General features: G+C 40.9%; 1 protein-coding gene and 1 pseudogene across 1 annotated transcript; one reads left to right on the forward strand and one right to left on the reverse strand.

Annotated features, from left to right (window-relative positions):
• Nucleotides 1–3723, reverse strand: LOC148185539 (uncharacterized). The gene has a single exon (XM_088074373.1). It carries the CDS (start codon nucleotides 2443–2445, stop codon nucleotides 1114–1116), a length of 1332 nt encoding a protein of 443 aa, XP_087930499.1. The 5' UTR covers nucleotides 2446–3723; the 3' UTR covers nucleotides 1–1113.
• Nucleotides 3724–18848: 15125 nt separating this feature from the next.
• On the forward strand, nucleotides 18849–22607 carry LOC148185540 (uncharacterized; annotated as a pseudogene).

Genomic DNA, 22607 nt, shown 5'->3' on the forward strand with positions numbered 1-22607 from the left:
ATCATCATATGATTTCAAATCAAATATCAGTTCAATACAACAAGATAAAGTCAGTGACATGATCCAAAAGAAAAGCTGAGGTGAGAGCAGCGTTCACAGGTGAAGAACTGAAATGTTAAAGATGATGAACAACAGTGTGAGAGTGCAGAGCGCCCCCTGCTGTGTGTCAGGCTGCAGCCCAAAACTCTGATCCCTGAAGCCACACGGACCCACAACAGCACAAAGAAAATACACACACAATATGTACAATATATACAGATATATCTGCACGCTGTCAGGTCAAAGGTCGACTTCTGACCTGAGAAACTTTGTCTCTCACTATTCTTATTTTTCTCTCTGTCTCTAAACATCAAGGTATAACATTTAAAATAAAACAAAAAGTATCATCCAGAAAAATTTCAGGCTGAAGCTTCAGCTGATTTTACTACTTAATATATTCTCATGAGGAACTCATTTTCTACTAAACATAACTATTAGTAAAAGAAAGTGTAAAAACAAACACAGAATTCATAAGTTTTCTGAAATTTCATTCAAATTAAATCATATTCCAGCTCTATATTTATTAACCACATTTTTAAACATTTTTTTAAAAAATAAATTTTCATTGTGAACCAGACTTTACACATTTTAATTCACTGTCACAACCGTTCCAACATCAAGGCATAACATTTAAAATAAAACAAAAAGTTTGTAGATTGTATTACTTAATATATTCTCATGAGAAACTCATATTCTACGTAACGTAACTTAGATAAATTACAAATTATAACGTAAATTAACAAAAAAAGTGTAAAAACAAACGCAGAATTCATAAAAGTTTTCTGAAACATTTCATTCAAATTAAATCATATCCCAGCCCTATATCTAATAACCACATTTTTAAACATTTTTTTAAAAATAAATTTTCATCGAAGACCTAATTCATTGTAAAAATCGTTCCACCTGTGAGCCCTGTGACAGACACACATGTGCTTTGTATGTTTTTTTCCAGTTTTATCCTGATATTTGATTTTCACTCTTCACTCACTCGTTCTATTTCAGCATCATTAATCATTCTTATGGAGTCACTGATTTGCCAGTTTTTAAATATGAAAAACTGTGTTTTAGGTAATTTCAGTGAGAGCTGGTCCTGGTCCTCCGGTTCACAGCGACCACGATGACACAAAGCGTCAGCAGCAGAAGGCTGAGCACTGACCATCTCACTTTGTAGAAGGTGGAGTGAACCCCAAACGGATCTTTGTACTGTAACACTGTTTTGCTTGATGACCGACATTGAAAAGATTCACCCCAAACTGCACACCAATACTCTCCTGTGTCTCTCAGTGAGACATTAGAGATAACCAAAGAACCACCTTCACCGTACCTTATTCTACTCATCCCCCTTAAAGACCATACATCAACAGCTCTGCCTTCTGTTCGGTTCGCCTTGATGAACCAAAAAGGCAACCGATCCCTTTCCTGATCTTTGCACCTGAGAGTGACGTTTTCTCCCTCTGAGAAGAGCTCTACATCAGGAGGACCAAAGTTAGGACACACCAGGAGATAGTACTTTTTCTCACTGACAGGAGTTTTACAGACGTACTCACCTGAGTGGTTTAACGTCAGTGATGAAACCACCAGAGAGTAGTTTTGGTCCACAGTCTGGTTTGGTTGTTCTATGGTATTTACAGCCCAGCGTGGGGGCTGGTCATCACTGAAATCAGTGAGAGCGCACGGTAACACGGCCGTCTCTCCCACTGAGCGATAGATCGCCTCTGTGTACACCTTTAACACTACAGAGTCACTGCTGACACACTGCTGCTGCTCCATCAGCAGACAGCTGAACTCTGTCTTGGCTGTTGTTGTGAAATTAAACACGTGAAGAGCTGATGTGTTTTTATTCAGTTGGTATCTTCCTCCAACATCGTCCATCACTGATGTCTCATTGTCCCCAAAGACTCTGCTCCATATTTCCTGTTTAAATCCAAAGTCACGTCTGAGCCACAGGACGTTCAGATTGTCAGCCGCTCCCTCACATGGCAGAACCTCTGTTGCCCCAGCTGTCACTCCAAAACCTCTTCCATGAACCACTCTCCTGCAGACGATGACAGAGCTGTTCTTGTCATGTGTGACTCTGCCGTCGTTCCAACACTCCTCTCGGTACGGGCCGGAGTCTGAGTGGGTCAGGTTGTGGATCTTGTAAGAAGAGATATTGTTTGTGCTGATGACTGAGAGTCGTTGTTTCAGGTCTTCAGGTGCTGTGGAGTTGTGGGACCAGAGGTCAGAGGTGTTCCACAGGACGAGCTTCTCCTCACCAACAGACCTGGAGATCAGGCAGGAGTCGGCCTCCTCGGGGAGCTCGAAGGTGTAAGAGTCCCGTTCCTTCTTGATGCTGATGAGTTCTTGTGCATGAATGTTGTTGATGAGAGCAAACAGCAGGAACCAGAGCTCTGTGACTGCAGCCATTCTGCTCCGAGGTCTCCGTCTGAGAGTCCGTCAAACACTGACACCTCATGAACTCTGTGTCAGCCCTCATCATCAGCTTCTCTCTGCGGTCTCAACAACCTGTCACATGTCTTTATCTCTTCATCAGCGGAAACTTCGATGCACCCGGCTCTCTATCAAGTCATCTCTGTCAGTGAGGCTGTCGTGTCTTAAAACACACATTACTGAGGAACTGAAATGATTTTACAGAACTGGGTTGGTTTGGATTTAGTTTGTTCATGCCTCAAACAGACAGGGTCTCGCATGCAACTAAACACCTCTTTTACTAACCAAGGCAGGTGCCTGATTTGCACCTGATTGTCAGCACCTGTGAGGATGGGCCCTGCTACAGTGGTCAGTTGCTGTCGCTCCAAGAATCGTGCCAGAGTGACCAGCACAACCACGTTGGCTGACATACGGCAAATGCTGGCTGAAGAAAGGGATGCCATCCCACTGCAGTGTGTGACCAGGCTGGTGACCAGCATGAGGAGGAGGTGCCAGGCTGTTGTGGCTGTGTATGGTTCCTCCACACGCTACTGAGGCTCCTTTTTGTTAAATGAATAAATTATTAAATTGACAATATGTCTTGTTTCTTGAGACTTCAATCATCCAATCCAACAAACAAGAGTCAATAGCAGAATAAGCTGCTTGGCATTGGCAGAGAAGTTTTGCTTTCTTTTTGAATAAATGTATTTTTGGAATACTTGCTGTCTGCTTAATATTGTACAAAGTGAGTAAATTGCCAACTACTGTGTCAAGAGCTCCGAAATCCTTCACCTTTACTATTAACATGGTCGTTTTGGTTATAATTATTAATTTAATTATTAATCAGAGTCCCAAACTGATAGTTTAGTGTAATATATGAGACAACTGGTGACCCTTGCATGAGGCCTAATCATTAAATGGTTGCCCTGTTTTCTAGCCAAATACCTACACAATTTATGTTTTTGAGTCACCAATTTGAGTTATGAAATATGTTGACATATTTTGATATGAATTAATTGATGGATATTACCCATTTTCAAATACATAAAGTTATCTCGTCTTTCACCATTTCTTTTGCTTTGTTTTTGATTTCCTGTTAATATTACTTTTATTTTATTTTTTTTACGTTTGAAATAAATCAAATCAAAGACAAATATACATATATACATCCAGAAGATGCAAACACAATACAACAATGTGCTGAGATTTTTTACAAAGTACTTTGAATATTTAAGTAGTTTGTTTTTTTTTAAAAACATTACTCCAGTACTTTACCTCAAGTTATATTTTGACTCAAGTAATAGAGTACTGTCTGCCCCTTCCCACAATGCAGCTGGACAGTGTCCAGCTCAGAGTTGGATTTGTCCCTCAGACATCACAGCATGAGATGGATGTGTGGAGCTTCACTGTGTCTGAAAGATAATCCCCGCAGTAACTGTGGGGACAGAGAGGGACAGGTCGTCCTGTCCTCTCTGCACGTCCCCTCTACATGTCCCCTCTATTCGTCCTCTCTGCTGGAGTCGAGCAAACACTGAAACCACTCAGCTTATCAGCTCTCTCTACGCTCGCCACATCCTCACTGCATCAGGGGAAACTTTGGAGGTGTCCCAACCCACTGAGGTTGTGATGTGTTCAGATTACTGAGAGACGCGCAGGAAGCAGCAGTGAGACGTGACAGAGACACATCCTGTGTGTTTGTATCTGCATCTGTGAGGGAGAGAAAGGAGCATATATCAATATAATACATATGTTAAAAAATAAAAAGTGAGGCAGAGAAGACTTCAGTGTGGAGCTTCTTGGATTTTCACCTCTTGTCATTCGAACACCGTGGCACCTGACTACCATCACCATAGCAACGACGCAGCAGGCACTTTTACAATCTCTCAAGAAATGTTCTACATCATCAGTGATTATGATATATGATAATATGATGATCATTTTTAGAGAAAAAATACTTTTGCTCTGGTTAGGCAGCAGTGTTGTGTGATGACTGTCAGGCGGCAGATATTAAGTCAAGTCAAGTCAATTTTATTTATAGAGCCCATTATCACAAAACATGGTTTGCCTCAGAGGGCTTTACAGTGTACAACATCCCTCTACCCTTAGACCCTCACATCACTCAAGGAAAAACTCCTGAAAAAGAACCTCTGTAACGGGGGGAAAAAAAAGGAAGAAAAACAAGGTGCGAAATTATCAAATGCACTCTGTGATGATATTGTGGGTCATTGTGGGTTTATGATGATATTGGTCAGAGTCTCATGCATATATTGATACGTAGGTGTCCAAAGGCATGATCACAGCATCAGCACAACCAGGACCAAGAGCACGATCAGGGCGAGCGGGGGTACAGTAGATACATTTGTGTATCATCAGCATAACAATGAAAATTTATTTATGAGTGTTTTTCTAATGATGTTGCCTAGAGGAAGCATATATAAAGTAAAAAGGATTGGTCCAAGCACAGAAGCAGACCTTAGTATGAGACCTTAGTATTACTGACGTCACAGTTTATATAATGCAGCACAGTGAGGATACAGACATTTTTAGCAGACCTCCCACTGCTTCTGTAATCGCTTATAATAGGAGCTGCTGTTCCCGCCACATTGACTCTTTGATGTTTTCCTTGTGTCCACCGTGTCGCGCTGGAGAACACATTCTACTCATGTTCCTGGATATGAATTATGGATCACAGCATGTAAATATCATCTTAAACTGTCTTACAAGGCTTACTTCTTGTTGCCAGTAGGTGGCGCAGTACTATGACACCTAACTGGCATGTTAATGCTTTCGACCTTATGTTTTTATATTATCCATAAAGTGCGTTACTTGGAATGACCTTCGCCACACACTTACCAAACAGAAACATATTGCTATTCATAACTCTAGAATGATTGTGTAGAGTGGCTTTATCATTGCAGAATAAGTCACAGCATATCCAAGCCGGACTTAGAAGGAAATGTGTCGTGAGCGAGCAAAAGATGAGCTGCTATCGGTCTTTTTCAGTCATTTGATGCTGATGACACGTGAAAGTCAGATGGTTGTCAGGAAGTGAAGAACAGCAGTTTGGAATCATTGGAAATGGAGGAAAGTGAATACAAGGACCTGCACACAGCAGCTATCCTCAGAACATTTTTAGACGCATTAGATATGATCCCATCATTAAAAGTGATTTTTCCCACCGGTTGACTGATTTTCCTGAGATGGAGGTGATCCATATCACAAAGAATTCACTTCCACATCTGTGTTTCATGTGGTAAATGCTCACTGTATATGCAATGTCTATATTTTACTCAAATTTACTGACAAACATTACATTTCAGTGGCGCGACAGTGTAGCTGGATTAGGCCATTTAATTGGATGGCTGTCCTTGTCTCAGTATACAGGTGGAGATATGCCCCCTTTCAGCTAAATGCAAAACATGTATATTATTTATAGTCTATGACATAGACCTATATCACAAAAAGTGTGAGAATTTTCAACTGCCTCTGCACAGAAGCAGTTGAAAGTTCCGGAACTCGGAATGTATGATGTGAGTGTGATGTCACGGAGAAAACATTTGGCCACAGTCTCAGAGGTTCTAGTTTACCTAAATATCACAAGATATTACACACTTCTCACAAAGCCACGCAACAAATGTTCTATTGTTAATCAAAGAGGATTTTTCAGTTATATTTTATGAGATGTGAAGAAATGTTCAGTTCCAAAGCTGATATTGGTCTTGTTTAGTTTAAGGTCCCTCAAAGTTTAGCATATCTGGCGTTTAATTTTCACTTACATTTGAATGTGAAATCTGCGGTCCGATCTCCGCTCTGTGCTGCCATGATGACAAAAGAGTTTTGAGAATAACCGGTGTGCAAGGAATCTTGGGAAATGGAAGGCCGCGAAGGATAGTAGCGATGTGTCCTCCAAAAAGAGGGAAAATAAGGCCGCATTTGTGGGCTGCTCAAGGAGGAGCCTTCGAATTGTGACCAAATGGGACAGCCTTCGCGCAGCACTAGGACATAATCGGCCTTCGAATGCAGCCTCCGAAGAATGCAGACCCTGAACTGGGACACAGCTATAGACTGCAGCACAAACAACAGCTGCAACTTGATGACATCATAGACTGAAGCCCAGTCATCAGCTGATGACGTGATGACATCATAGACTGCAGCCCAAACAACAGCTGATGACTTGATGAAATCATACACTTCAGCCAGTAACACAGCTGATGACTTGATGACATCATAGACTGTAGCCCAAACATCAGCTGATGACTTGATAACATTATAGACTGTAGCCCAAACAACACTTGATGACACTGTACACTGCAGTCCGAATAACAATGGATGAATTGATGACATCACAGACTGCAGCCTGTACATTACTTAATGACTTGATGACATCATAGACTTCAGCACATACAACAGCTGATGACATAATGACATCATAGACTACAGCCCAACCAACAGGTTATGACTTGATGACATCTTAAGCGATAGTAGCAGTTTACTGACCCTAGTTTCATTAGTGTGTATATTCCTGAAGCACACGTTTCTTGTGCTCAGTTGAAATCCCCGTCCGTGTGACAGGGAGGAGGGAGAGGTGGCAGAGCTTTCTGCCCGATCCGGTGAGGGTGGTTTTGAGTCCGTTCAGACCTGCCACTCTGGCTCTGCTTCCTCTCTCTGGAATTCATATTTAAGTCGTAATTTCTGATCAATGACTCTAGGATCCTCATTGAGTGCTTATCCTTTTTACTGTTCACCACCTTGGTTCTGTTGAACTGCACTACGCCAATCCCGTTGCCTCTTCGGAGCATTACTGCTCCCTTGTTTCCTAGCTTTCCCGGATCCTGGCTACAACCTTGGCTGTGCCTGATCATTGTGAAATCTGTGCTGATGCTGTGATCCTGCCTTTGGTTGTGCTCGTGCTGTGGCTGCACTGATTCTGTACCCCGCCGCCCTGATCGTGCTCTTAGTCCCGGTTGCTCGATGCTGCGATCATACCTTTGGACACCTCCGTATCAATATATGCATGAGACTCATGCACTCATCATCCTATGCTGCTCTTCCTGAGGTTTCTTCCCTTTTTTTCCCCGTTACAGGGGTTCTCGTTACAGTTTTTCCTTGGGTGATGTGAGGGTCTAAGGGCAGAGGGATGTCGTACACTGTAAAGCCCTCTGAGGCAAACCTTGTTTTGTGATAATGGGCTCTACAAATAAAATTGACTTGACTTGACTTTACTTGTACTTTAACTCAAGTAATAACTCAGTAACTTTCACTTGGATTAACATTTGGCCAGGAGTAGCTATACTCTCACTCAATTAATAGAGTACCTTGTCCACTACTACCCACAATGCAGCTGGACAGTGTGTTTGTGTCCAGCTCAGAGTTGCATTTTTCCCTCAGATGTCATGGCATGAAATGGATGTGTGGAGCTGCACTATGTCTGAAAGATATTCCCCGCAGTAACTGTGGGGACAGAAAAGGACAGTGTGAATGTCGTCCTGTCCACTCTGCATGTCCTCTCTGCTGGAGTCGAGCAAACACTGACACCACTCAGCTTATCAGCTCTCTCTGCGCTCACCACATCCTCATGTCTTTATCTCATCATCAAGGGAAACTTTCAGCAGTCAGACGTGACAGAGACACATCGTGCGTGTTTGTATCTACATCCGTAGAACATCCCGGCATGGACTCTGCCTTGTCGTGTTGCTGGGGCTTGTGTGCCTCAGTGATCCAGACTTTCAAAGATGTTCCAACAGAACAGAGCATACTCCTGACTTCACAAACAGGAGTATGCTCTGCTCTATTGGAGTGTCTTTGAATGTCTTCTGTGGAGAGGCCAGACCAAAGAGTCTGACGGAAAAAAAACTTGCCCCTACCACTTTGCGCCCCCTTGATGCTCTTAGCTGAGTGTCCCCTGGGGTCCAAGCATTTACTTTTAGAGTGTTCAAATCAGGCCTGGTCGCCTGAATACCGCAGCTAGGAATAGAATAGGACTCCGGATCTATTTTGTGGGTTTTCTCTCTGAATTGGGACTGTGATTAAGAGGGACGGCCAGGGGTATTCGTATTGTTGGCTAGAGGTGAAATTTTTTGATAGCGAAAGCATTTGCTAAGAATGTTTTCATTTATCAAAAAAGTTGGAGGTTTGAAGATGATCGGACACCATCGTAGTTCCGAACATAAACGATGCCAACTAGCGATCTGGCAGCGTTATTCCCATGACCCATCGGAACAGCGTCCGGGAAACCAAAGTCTTTGGGTTCCGGGGGGAGTATGGTTGCAAAGCTGAAACTTAAAGGAATTGACGGAAGGGGACCACCAGGAGTGGAGCCTGCGGCTAAATTTGACTCAACACGGGAAACCTCACCCGGAACCCGGAAAAGATCCACAGAATGATAGCTCTTTCTCGATTTGAAGCGATTTGTCTGGTTATTTCTCATAACAAATAAGACTGCGGCATGTTAACTAGTTACACGGCCCCTTGGACAAGGTCAACAAAGACAAGGCTCTCCCAGTCGGCTTTATGCAACAAAAAGTCCCACATCAGAGCCAGCTGTGAATTCCTCTGATCAGCTAACGCTAAGATGCGGGGTTGACTGGAACACCCCGAAAAAGCTTTTTTTTTTTTTTTTTTAAAAAAAAAAGTAAAAAGTTCATTTTTAATTTTTGCTTTTGCTTTGTTGTTTTTTCCTTCACTCCCTGTAAATTGTTCCTCTGTGTCATAATTTGACTTTCTTCACAGGGCTGTCTAAATAATTCATTTTGTAAATAGTTTTCTGAATTGTGTGTAGAAAGTTTAGTTTGTGTGTGTTTGCTTGTACATAATATTTGTGAAAATTTGTGCGATTTATCACTAAAGATTTGTAAAATTAGATTTCTGTTTTGTTTTTTGTTTTGTCTTTATGGTCTCTTAACTATATGTACATTCAAGTTACGTCACTGCAGCCTAAATATCCCGATAGCCCAGGCTGTGCTGAAAAGAAAAAGGTGAGGATATATGAACCAAAACTTGGAGAAACAGCTCAGTGTTCAGAGGGTTAAAATCTCTTCTTTGCTTTGTTTGTTTTACATGTTTAAAAAAAAGATCCATGCATTCAATTTACAACAGATTTGTTGCTTATTATCATTAAAACCAAAAAACACGATCCAAACAGTAAAAAGTGGAGACCGACTTTGATTGTTTCTATTTCAGCTTTATTATAGAGACGATTGATTACTGGTTGATATAGATTTAGAGTATAATAACAATCACATAAAAATGATGTCATGAAAAACAACTTACACTCCTTCAAATGAAATTAAAAAAATCACATCATCATCTGATTTCAAATCAAACATCAGTTCAATAAAACAAGATAAAAGTCCGTCACACGGACCCACAACAACACAAAGAAAATATGCACACAAAATGTACAATATATACAGATATATCTGCACGCTGTCAGGTCAAAGGTCGACTTCTGAGCTGAGAAACGATTATAGCTGATTGTAGCTTCCCTTTTTACTGAATGTATTCACATGAAGAACTCATTTTCTACTAAACATAACTACTAACACAAAAAAAATGTAAAAACAAAAACAGAATTCATAAAAGAAAAAGAATAGAATCAAAATTCTGAAACATTTCATTCAAAGAAAACCATATCCCAGCTGTATATTTAAAAACCACATTTTTTAAACATTTTTATTTTAATTTTCATCGTGAACTTAACAGTTTTAATTTGTAACAACTGTTCCACCTGTGACAGACACACATGCTCTGTATGTTTGTCCGGTTTTGTCCTGATATTTGATTTTCATGCACTCTTTTTATTTCAGCATCGTTAAACATCATTTTTACATAACCACTAATTTGCCAGTTTTTGAAGATTTTAGGTCTTTTCGGTCATTTCAGTGATAGCTGGTCCTGGTCCTCCGGTTCACAGCGACCACGATGACACAGAGCGTCAGCAGCAGAAGGCTGAGCACTGACCATCTCACTTTGTAGAAGGTGGAGTGAACCCCAAACGGATCTCTGTACTGTAACACTGTTTTGCTTGTTGACAGACACTGCAAATGTTCATCCACAACTGCACACCAATACTCTCCTGTGTCTCTCAGTGAGACATTAGCGATAACCAAAGAACCACCTTCACCGTACCTTATTCTACTCATCCCCCTTAAAGACCATATATTAACAGCTCTGCCTTCTGTTCGGTTCAACATGATGAACCATTCAACCCACCGACCCCTTTCCCGATCTTTACATCCGAGATTGACGTTTTCTCCCTCTGAGAAGAGCTCTACATCAGGAGGACCAAAGTTAAGACACACCACCAGATAGTACTTTTTCTCACTGACAGGAGTTTTACAGACGTACTCACCTGAGTGGTTTAACGTCAGTGATGAAACCACCAGAGAGTAGTTTTGGTCCACAGTCTGGTTTGGTTGTTCTATGGTATTTACAGTCCAGCGTGGGGGCTGGTCATCACTGAAATCAGTGAGAGCGCACGGTAACACGGCCGTCTCTCCCACTGAGCGATAGATCGCCTCTGTGAACACCTCTAACTCTACAGAGTCACTGCTGACACACTGCTGCTGCTCCATCAGCAGACAGCTGAACTCTGTCTTAGCTGTTGTTGTGAAATTAAACACGTGAAGAGCTGATGTGTTTTTATTCAGTTGGTATCTTCCTCCAACATCGTCCATCACTGATGTCTCATTGTCCCCAAAAACTCTGCTCCATATTTCCTGTTTAAATCCAAAGTCACGTTTGAGCCATAGGACGTTCAGATTGCCAACCACTCTGTTACATGACAGAACCTCTGTTCCTCCATGAGTCACTGAATATTTTCCTTCTTGATCCACGTCACTGCAGACGATGACAGATCTGTTCTTGTCATGTGTGACTCTGCCGTCGGTCCAACACTCCTCTCGGTACGGGCCAGAGTCTGAGTGGGTCAGGTTGTGGATCTTGTAAGAAGAGATATTGTTTGTGCTGATGACTGAGAGTCGTTGTTTCAGGTCTTCAGGTGCTGTGGAGTTGTGGGACCAGAGGTCAGAGGTGTTCCACAGGACGAGCTTCTCCTCACCAACAGACCTGGAGATCAGGCAGGAGTCGGCCTCCTCGGGAGCTCAAGGTGTAAGAGTCCCGTTCCTCCTTGATGCTGATGAGTTCTTGTGCATGAATGTTGTTGATGAGAGCAAACAGCAGGAACCAGAGCTCTGTGACTGCAGCCATTCTGCTCCGAGGTCTCCGTCTGAGAGTCCGTCAAACACTGACACCTCACAAACTCAACCCTCATCACCAGCGTCTCTCTGCGGTCCCAACAACGTGACTTCTTTATCTCTTCATCAGCGGAAACTTTGACACATCCGGCTCTTTATCAAGTCATCTCTGCCAGTGAGGCTGTCGTGTCTTAAAACACACATTACTGATGAACTGAAATGATTTTACAGAACCGGGCTGGTTTAAATTGAGTTTGTTTATGCCTCACACAGACAGGGTTTCACATGCATCTTAATTCCCCTTTTACTATCCAAAGCACCTTATTTACATATTAGATCCAACACTTATAAATTGGCTCTCAGCAGAAACACAGAGAGGGAACATAAAGCTCCTGCTTTTCTTTGTTCCTTTGACCAACCACATGGGCAGCTAAGGCCTTCCTCGCTCTGCAGCCATCTTTGATCCAGCATCTTGGACCTGGCGTCTCGTTGTAGCCTCTGTTATTGTTCTGTTCTTTTTGTCTCTCTCTCCCACACACAAACACACACATTTACACATCCACACTTGTATATACTTACATAAACTAAACACAAAAAGTAAGGAAATTTGTGTTTGGTTGATTATTTCTTTGTTGTAGTAATGTTCCTTGGCAATAAATCTTTTACTGTTGGAAAGCCTGTTTATTTCCCTTTTAAATACTATACTTGTTTTGGAAGTTATTATCGCAAATTCTTTATGTGTAATCTATGAACCATTTTTAGATACTTAAATATTTCCATTTCATGCAACCCAAATAAAAAAATATACTTTTTTAACAGGTAGAACTTTCTAATGTAAGTCATTTTCCAAGCATACAAAAGAATTATTTCACTGACATTTATATTAATTTATCATTACTACACGGTCTTGAACTAAATAATTCCACTCCAACACATTTCAAATGTACAGCACACAACCGGATATTTTAATTACATCCTAGGCACTAACTGTCTGGTATCTGTAACGGCCACGAGGAATCACGACGATCGTGTTATCTTGTAATCAATCATGTCAAAGACCTATGACAAGAAAATACAGCCAGCTGGTCGGTTAAAGAGTCTGTTTATATTTAATACATCCATGACATATATCACAATTCAATGTACACAAATGCTAAAGCGTTTGTGTGGGTTTACAATAATTAACATTCATCCAACCCATAAAGCGTAATATTACATAATAATAGCCCAACTGCAATTCAACTTTGCAATATAAAGCTTTAATATCAATGTTTACTTACCTCCGCTGCACAGACATTAGTAATACATCAGACGTAAAGCTAGTACTTAATGGCTGATTATCAATTAAATATAAAAACTGACCAGCACCGCTGTCGTTATATCGCTGATTAGCTGCTGTTGTTAATAATCTAACCCACTACGAGCAGACTACGAGAGGAATACGCGTGAACGAGCGCTGCTCACTTCGTGCACTCGTGTGCCATTTCTGTGAGCGAACCTGGAGCGAGCCAGTGAGTCAGCGTTAGTGCTCGGGTACAGTCGGTCGCACTCAGCCGTGTTCGGGCTGTCGTTCATCACTTCTACGCACACTCTATGGGTCAGTAGATCCGGGTATTATACACTTTTCATGTCATTCTATTCACAACCAACTGAGCAGAAACAATCACAAGCAGCTGAAAGTTCCGGAACTCGGAATGTATGGTGATGTCATCTGTCTTTGATGTGAGTGTGATGTCACAGAGGAAACATTCGGCCACAGTCTCAGAGGTTCTAGTTTACCTAAATATCACGAGATATTGCACACTTCTCCACGAAGCCTCGTAACGAATGTTCGATTGTTATTTAAAGTTGATTTTGAAAATCAAAAATCAAATATTGTCAGGGATATGAATAATTTTGAACATGGCATTTTTGGGACTCCATTAATAAAATACCCCAGAAATAAATATTTTTTTGAATTTTGTATTGTTGTCATTCTTTCAATTGTTGGTCACATATAACTGATACACAAATTTGAAAACATCCATTGATTTCATCACTAGATGAAAAAATCACAAGAATTAGCAAGGGTATGAGTAATTTTGAAGACGACTGTATATATAGAAAAACTAATGAGTGCTTGTGAGGTAAGTATGGTCAGGGACTGAACAACTTTAAAGGTCTTTAAAGGTTTAAAAGTCTGATGTTACATCATTTTATATAATTAAACCTAAAAAGAAAAAGTCTTACTGCTGACCTTTTTATTTAGGATTTTATTCTGCTTGGTTCATAGTCTTCTTTTTTTGTTTTAGACTCTAAAATACTAATTTCTCTCCTGCCTTCTGGATAACCCTTTATTTTAAAACTGTATGGAGCTTAAAAGTTAAGATATCACCTAAAGCTAACCTTTGTATTTTAAAACAAAAAATGATTTAAAAAAATCATGTTTCAGGAGAGGTTTTATTATCATTCATCATTAACCCTATAAAGCCATTTGTATCATATTTGATACATTCTATGACCTCCATGTCATCCACATTAACGTTACTGAAGGCTGTTTAACGGGCCATCTACAGTCTGAAAGGCTGCTGGGGACTGCAAGTCGTTCACCCTGAAGAGGAGTGTTAAAAATGATGTGTGTGAAGAGGTCGTTCAAATACCTGCTCCAACCAGCAGGGACAGAGCTGAATATGGATATTCACACACACATTTAGGTCCCCTCTTGGCAAATATTGAAAAATTTAACCAGAGGCCTTAACACATCATTTTAGGATGATTTACTGCATGACCAAGTGGGGACCTTAAAAACGTCCCCTGTTGGTGAATGTGTAACAACATGGAGGTTCCCTGTTATATGGATTCACAAATGCACGCACACACACAAGGGAAAAAGAAAACTCAACCTGAAAAAATGCTTAAAAATATCAATCTGTAGACTTGATTTTAAAAATACGGTTATGATAATTATAGCACAAAAAACAAGACACACACACACAAATGTTAAAGTTTAAAAAAGAACAAAAAACAAGGAACTTACTGCTTGAAAATCAAAAAAAAATCTGTAAAAGTAATTTTTAACATATAATTATAATATTTATATCACAAAAATCTCTTTAAAATTATAATAATTCTGTAAAACTTAGTAAAGTAAAAATTAGTTTTAAAAAAGTGTAATTTTTTTTCACATATAATTATTATATTTTCAGCACACATACACAGACATGAATTCATTCATTCTAAATTCTAAAGTTGTAAATAATTTAATCTTTAATTTTACAAATGTACGTACTCAACTTATTATACATTAATGAATTATTTATATTTTTTTTACTTACTATTGCTTTTTACTTTAACATTTATATTTACATACATTTGTGCTGGTACTTATTTCTGCTTGTGATAATTCTCTATCAGTGATTGAGTGACTGTAACAAACCAAAATTTAACCCCTGAGGATCATTGATCATTGATCATTGCTCTGTCGAGCAGCTCCGGCTGCACAGATACTAAAACTGGAACCAAACAGAGAAGATCCGCCTGCTACGGCAGTATATTGGGGTCACTGTAGATTTTGGGGACAAAAGAGCACAATATCCTGAAAAAATCGTAGAACTCCTGAGATGAATGTCACAACTTTTTGAGCAAAAAGTCCATTTTTCTGAGTTTATAAAGTCGCAAATTAGTGAGGAAAAAAAGTCAGAAAAATTTATTTTTTTCTGTTTTTTGGGAATCAACTCAGAGAAAAGCTAACTTTTTTTTCTCAAAATTTGTGAAAGAAATTTGCGACCTTACAAACTCAGAGTATAACCTTTTTTACAAATTTTCCATTTTAATCCAAGAAATTTAAATTTTTCTCAGAAATTAGTGATTTTTTTCACAAATGTCCAACTTTATAAACTCAGAGAAAGACTCTTTTTTTTTGCAAATTTGCAACAACAAAAGTAAACCTTTTCCCCTAGATCAAATTTTAAATTAATTTTTGTTTTTAAGTTCTAATAATTGTCTCTCCCTCTTTTTCTCTTTTGTGGTACATTTCTTACCAAAATGTTAATTGCCGTGTTTTTGAAAGAAAACAAACTGCTCACGTTTTTATGGTTGAAATACCTGTGAAAGGCATCTGAACGCAGTAAACTGCTGTTGATGCAGGTTTTGGAGGATTCAGTTCAGTTGAATAAGGAAACTGCATGGGTTGTTTTTATGCTTCTGACATCAGACTTTCAGGTTGTTCATTCATCCTGTTCTCCTAAACGCAATATTTCACGAACAAATGGAGGAAATTTCTTTAAATTTGTGTCAAAGACACAACATAAAATACATGTAATTATCCTGTAAAATTTACTATATCTGCAGTACAATTCTAAGTATTAGAAAAATAAGTATGTATATTTGAAACTGTGTCACAAATTTAAAAAACAAAAATAAAAAAATTGGCATAAAAACGACAACTTGTTGGAGCTGTTTTTGACACATGATCATCGAACAGTCTGAGACTGAAACCACATTACAAAGACTTTATGAACATTACGAAGCATAAGATTAAGTTCAAAATAGAACATTATTCACTCACTGTGGGAAGAGTCAGAAGCTGCTGGTCCACCTCTGATACACCTCAGCAGCGGTAGCAGCTACCTCCCACTCAGCAGCAGTAGCAGCTACCTCCCACTCAGCAGCAGTAGCAGCTACCTCCCGCTCAGCAGCAGCAGCTACCTCCCATTCAGCAGCAGCTACCTTCTGCTCAGCAGCAGCTACCTCCCGCTCAGCAGCAGTAGCAGCTACCTCCCTTTCAGCAGCAGCAGCAGCTACCTCCATTTCAGCAGCAGCAGCAGCTACCTCCCATTACAATAACTATAATAATTATATCACAAAAACAAAAACACACACACACACACACACACCAACAGGAAAGTATTACCAAAAAAGCAACTGACCTGAAAAAAATGATCTTAAAGATCATAATAATTCTGGAAAAATATATATTTTTCACATATAAGTATTATATTTGACAGCACAAACACACACACAAACATGAATCCATTCATAAATTCACACAACACAATCTTCTCGCTGTTGTTCCAGTTTTAGTGCACATGTTGCTTTTCTGTTTGGAGAGGGGGACACGAAATAAAACTGGAACACAGACAAGGTTGTGTTTGAGTCCTAACTTTGACATTTTAGGACAGATTTTAAGGACACAGTTCCTCTCAGAGGGTTCCTTCACTCAGAGCCCTATGAATGTCCAGAGACAGATACTAAGCCTGGAACCAAACAGAGAAGATCCGCCTGCTACGACAGTATGACAGCTACCTCCCGTTCTGCAGCAGTAGCAGCCATCTCCCACTCAGCAGCAGTAGCAGCTACCTCCCGTTACACAGCAGTAGCAGTTAACTCCCATTCAGCAGCAGCAGCAGCAACCTCCCATTCAGCAGCAGCAGGTACCTCCTGCTCAGCAGCAGCTACCTCCATTATCCACTGCTCATCTCCATCATCTGAGGAGCCTGACTTTATTTGTTTCAGCAGTGGAACCAATCACACAACTAAAGTACATTTTACTTCAGTTTCAGTGCTTTTGTTCCAAATTTAGTAATGATGTTCCAAATTTAGTAATGATGTTCGAAATTAAGTAATGATGTTCCAAATTTAGTAATGATGTTCCAAAGTTAGTATATTTGTTGTTCCAATTTTAGTAATGATGTTACGATTTAAAAATATTTTGTTCCAAATTTAGTAATGATGTTCAAATTAAGTAATGATGTTCCAAATTTAATAATGACGTTCCAAATTTAGTATATTTGTTGTTCCAATTTTAGTAATGATGTTACGATTTAAAAATATTTTTGTTGAAATTAAGTAATGATGTTCAAATTTAGTAATGATGTTCGAAATTAAGTAATGATGTTCAAATTTAGTAATGATGTTCAAATTAAGTAATGATGTTCGAAATTTAGTAATGATGTTCAAATTAAGTAATGATGTTCCAAATTTAGTAATGATGTTCAAATTAAGTAATGATGTTCCAAATTTAGTGATGATGTTCCACATTTAGTATATTTGTTGTTCCAATTTTAGTAATGACGTTACAATTTAAAAATATTTTGTTCCAAATGAAGTAATGCTGTTCCAAATTTAGCAATGATGTTCGAAATTAAGTAATGATGTTCCGATTTGAACTTATTTGTTGTTCCAATTTTAGTAATTATTTTCCAATTTAAGTAAATTTTTGGTCCAATTTGAATTATATTTCAATTTTAGCATGCACGTTCCCATTTTTAAAAAACTTATTTAGGGTTAAAAATAAGGAACGCTTCATGAATTTGCGTGTCATCCTTGCGCCCCTGGAAATGCCATCGTCTCTGTGCCAACAAGGGCTTGTTGGGTCACTCATGTTCCAACAGCGTCGGCCAATCACACGATCCCAACTTTTGGGCGTCCAATCAGAAGGCTCGATTTGACTCAACAAGCCACCTCGCGATCGCCATCTTGGATTCTCCCTTTTGGCGCTCAGTTCAAGATCGGACCCCACGGAGTCAAGTTCGTGAGTACAGCATTTGTCATATTTTTACGAATTGTGAGCAGCAAAAGCGTTGCCAATCGCGCCGCGTGTCAGCGGCGGTGTTTTCGGTCCTTCGCAGCCCCGTTCGCGATTTGGAGGAGGCATTAACGTTGGCACGGACTTGCGTTTTGACCGGAGTTTTATCACCGACGGAATCAATCGTGTACATTATTTATCGCCGCAGCGCGTAAACCGACAATTAGCAGAGCTGAGCACAGTCTCTTAATGAGACACGAGCTAACGGTGACCCGCAGTCTGACACAACTTGCCGTGCCGTCGGCGCCGGTTTAATATTGCATCATGTTTCATCATTCATTCATTCATTCATTCATTCATTCACTCACTCATTCATTCACGTGTGTATTTCAGCAGTCCGGAGGAGTGTTACACAGCTGCTTAATCAGACACATCCAGATGTTTATTTCATACAGATAATAAGGTTAGAACATCTGTGATAATGTAATGAAGAGGTTTCTTTTGTATTCTTTTGTACATAAAAGAGACCTGAGTCCAGAGATGTGCTGTTTCCTCACTGTCATTACAGATTTTGAAGATTTAAGGAGAACCTTAACTGTAAGTCCGAGGCTACGCGTCATTTATCGTCATCTTGTCTTCTTTATGATGATCATAAAGTATTTCCTGCCAGTATTCTGCTAACGTTCATTTTCTCTGTTTAGATGGAACATCCTACTTTTAGGAGGGCCCCTAACGGGACCCTCCTGTTGAAACCTCTTCAGAGGCCCAGGCTGTAGGCCTGCTGCGGGTTGCCGGGGCCAGGCCCCATACCGGGCAAAGAAGCCGGAGGAGGTGGATGCAGAGGCACAGGCCCACGTCACCTCCGAGGGTGGCAACACCGCCAACGCCACCCTCGTCCTGAGCCGGTGGAAGGTCCAGTTCGGGAGATACCAGGGCAAGACCTTCCACTGGCTCCTGGAGAATGACGTGGTCTACGCTGTGAACCTGGTCGCCTCCCACCAGAAGGAGCGAGAGAGGACAGGGTCTCAGTCCCCACTGACGGCCAACAAGGTGACGTCCTTTGATCTGATACGCATCATACAATTAGAGGAGTGTCCAGTTTTAACCTCCCTCTGTGAACCTACAGGGCGCCTTCACCCAGCGCCTCCTCGGCGTATCCTGACTTTGTGGAGGCGGTCAGGTTCCACCGTGCGTTCGAGGAGGCCTTGGTGAGGTCCCTCCAGCCCGGACAGGAGGGACAGGCACTTGTTGGCTTTGGGGACTTTAAGTTCGAGACCCTGCAGGCCCTGTATGAGTCTGAGGACTCCAAAAAGATCCGGTACATTATTGCAACGTTTGAATTCTATTTTTCATTTATTTGCTCAACTGACTATTGATGACAATAATCATGTGACCAATTGTCTGATTTGTATAGATTTGTCAACTACCTCCGGAGGATGGCGCCAGCTCCTGGCTCGCAGATGGAGAACGCCGTCCGCTATGTCCGCAGAGAGACAGACAGAGAGCGAGGCTGCTGCAGCCACCGCCACCACCACCGCCACCACCAGCAAAGCTGCAGCCACCGCCACTGCCACGACCAGCAAGGCTGCGGCCACCGCCACCGCCAGCAGCAGCAGCAGCAGCAGCAGCAGCAGCAGCAGCTCAGCCTCTGTCTCCGCCGCAAGCCAGAGAGCCAGGAGTGCACGACAGTATGTATTATTTTACTATAAAGTTGTCTGAGCTTGATGTACCTGGATGACTTCTGTTTAGAAATATATATATAAATATGAATATATGATATATAAATATATAAAAATATTGTAAATAGGTGTGTTTTTATCATATTGTCTCCTCACTGTAGATGGTTTTGTGTGTCCTTTTTTTCTTGGTAAAGGCCTCTTGGTTCTGCGCTTGCGGCCTTTGTCTCCGGGCGGCGTTCTCTGTCTGCGGTGGAAATGCAGGCCAAAATCAAGCGTATCTGCATCTGTGAGGGAGAGAAAGGAGCATATATCAATATAATACATATGTCAAAAAATAAAAAGTGAGGCAGAGAAGACTTCAGTGTGGAGCTTCTTGGATTTTCACCTCTTGTCATTCGAACACCATGTCACCTGACGACTTTCTCTTTTCTTTCTTTCCTTGTGTCCACCGTGTCGCTGGAGAACACATTCTACTCATGTTCCTGGATATGAATTATGGATCACAGCATGTAAATATCATCTTAAACTGTCTTACAAGGCTTACTTCTTGTTGCCAGTAGGTGGCGCAGTACTATGACACCTAACTGGCATGTTAATGCTTTCGACCTTATGTTTTATATTATCCATAAAGTGCGTTACTTGGAATGACCTTCGCCACACACTTACCAAACAGAAACATATTGCTATTCATAACTCTAGAATGATTGTGTAGAGTGGCTTTATCATTGCAGAATAAGTCACAGCATATCCAAGCCGGACTTAGTAGGAAATGTGTCGTGAGCGAGCAAAAGATGAGCTGCTATCAGTCTTTTTCAGTCATTTAATGCTGATGACACGTGAAAGTCAGATGGTTGTCAGGAAGTGAAGAACAGCGGTTTGGAATCATTGGAAATGGAGGAAAGTGAATACAAGGACCTGCACACAGCAGCTATCCTCAGAACATTTTTAGACGCATTAGATATGATCCCATCATTAAAAGTGATTTTTCCCACGGTTGACTGATTTTCCTGAGATGGAGGCGATCCATATCACAAAGAATTCACTTCCACATCTGTGTTTCATGTGGTAAATGCGCAATGTGTATACGCAATGTCTATATTTTACTCAAATTTACTGACAAACATTACATTTCAGTGGTGCGACAGTGTAGCTCGCCATTTAATTGGATGGCTGTCCTTGTCTCAATATACAGGTGGAGAAATGCCCCCTTTCAGGTGGAGATATGCCCCTTTCAGCTAAATGCAAAACATCGATATTATTTATAATCTATGACATAGACCTATATCACAAAAAGTGTGAGAATTTTCAACTGCCTCTGCACAGAAGCAGTTGAAAGTTCCGGAACTCGGAATGTATGATGTGAGTGTGATGTCACGGAGAAAAGCGTTCGCCACAGTCTCAGAGGTTCTAGTTTACCTAAATATCACAAGATATTACACACTTCTCACAAAGCCACGCAACAAATGTTCTATTGTTAATCAAAGAGGATTTTTCAGTTATATTTTATGAGATGTGAAGAAATGTTCAGTTCCAAAGCTGATATTGGTCTTGTTTAGTTTAAGGTCCCTCAAAGTTTAGCATATCTGGCGTTTAATTTTCACTTACATTTGAATGTGAAATCTGCGGTCCGATCTCCGCTCTGTGCTGCCATGATGACAAAAGAGTTTTGAGAATAACCGGTGTGCAAGGAATCTTGGGAAATGGAAGGCCGCGAAGGATAGTAGCGATGTGTCCTCCAAAAAGAGGGAAAATAAGGCCGCATTTGTGGGCTGCTCAAGGAGGGGCCTTCGAATTGTGACCAAATGGGACAGCCTTTGCGCAGCACTAGGACATAATCGGCCTTCGAATGCAGCCTCCGAAGAATGCAGACCCTGAACTGGGACACAGCTATAGACTGCAGCACAAAAACAGCTGCAACTTGATGACATCATAGACTGAAGCCCAGTCATCAGCTGATGACTCATGACATCACAGACTGCAGCGCAATCGACAGCTGATGACGTGATGACATCACAGACTGCAGCCCAAACAACAGCTGATGACTTGATGACATCATAGACTGCACCCCAAACATCAGCTGATGACTTGATAACATTATAGACTGCAGCCCAAAGAACAGCTGATGACTTGATAACATCATAGACTGTAGCCCAAACAACACTTGATGACACTGTACACTGCAGTCCGAATAACAATGGATGAATTGATGACATCACAGACTGCAGCCTGTACATTACTTAATGACTTGATGACATCATAGACTTCAGCACATACAACAGCTGATGACATAATGACATCACAGACTACAGCCCAACCAACAGGTTATGACTTGATGACATCTTAAGCCATAATAGCAGTTTAGTGACCCTAGTTTCGTTAGTGTGTATATTCCTGGAGCACACGTTTCTTGTGCTCAGTTGAAATCCCCGTCCGTGTAACGGGGAGGAGGGAGAGGTGGCAGAGCTTTCTGCCCGATCCGGCGGCGGTGGTTTTGAGTCCGTTCAGACCTGCCACTCTGGCTCTGCTTCCTCTCTCTGGAATTCATATTTAAGTCGTAATTTCTGATCAATGACTCTAGGATCCTCATTGAGTGCTTATCCTTTTTACTGTTCACCACCTTGGTTCTGTTGAACTGCACTACGCCAATCCGTTGCCTCTCCGAGCATTACTGCTCCCTTGTTTCCAGCTTTCCGGATCCTGGCCACAACCTTTGCTTTGCCTGATCATTGTGAAATCTGTGCTGATGCTGTGATCCTGCCTTTGGTTGTGCTCGTGCTGTGA

The sequence above is a fragment of the Plectropomus leopardus genome, chromosome 24, assembly GCF_026936395.1.
Source record: "Plectropomus leopardus strain MGB_pleo_1.0 chromosome 24, ASM2693639v1, whole genome shotgun sequence".
NCBI lineage: Eukaryota > Metazoa > Chordata > Actinopteri > Perciformes > Serranidae > Plectropomus > Plectropomus leopardus.

Bases quoted from the DNA above. Each gene is read 5' to 3' on its own strand.
- LOC148185539 (XM_088074373.1), bottom strand. From the start codon at position 2,445: ATGGCTGCAGTCACAGAGCTCTGGTTCCTGCTGTTTGCTCTCATCAAC.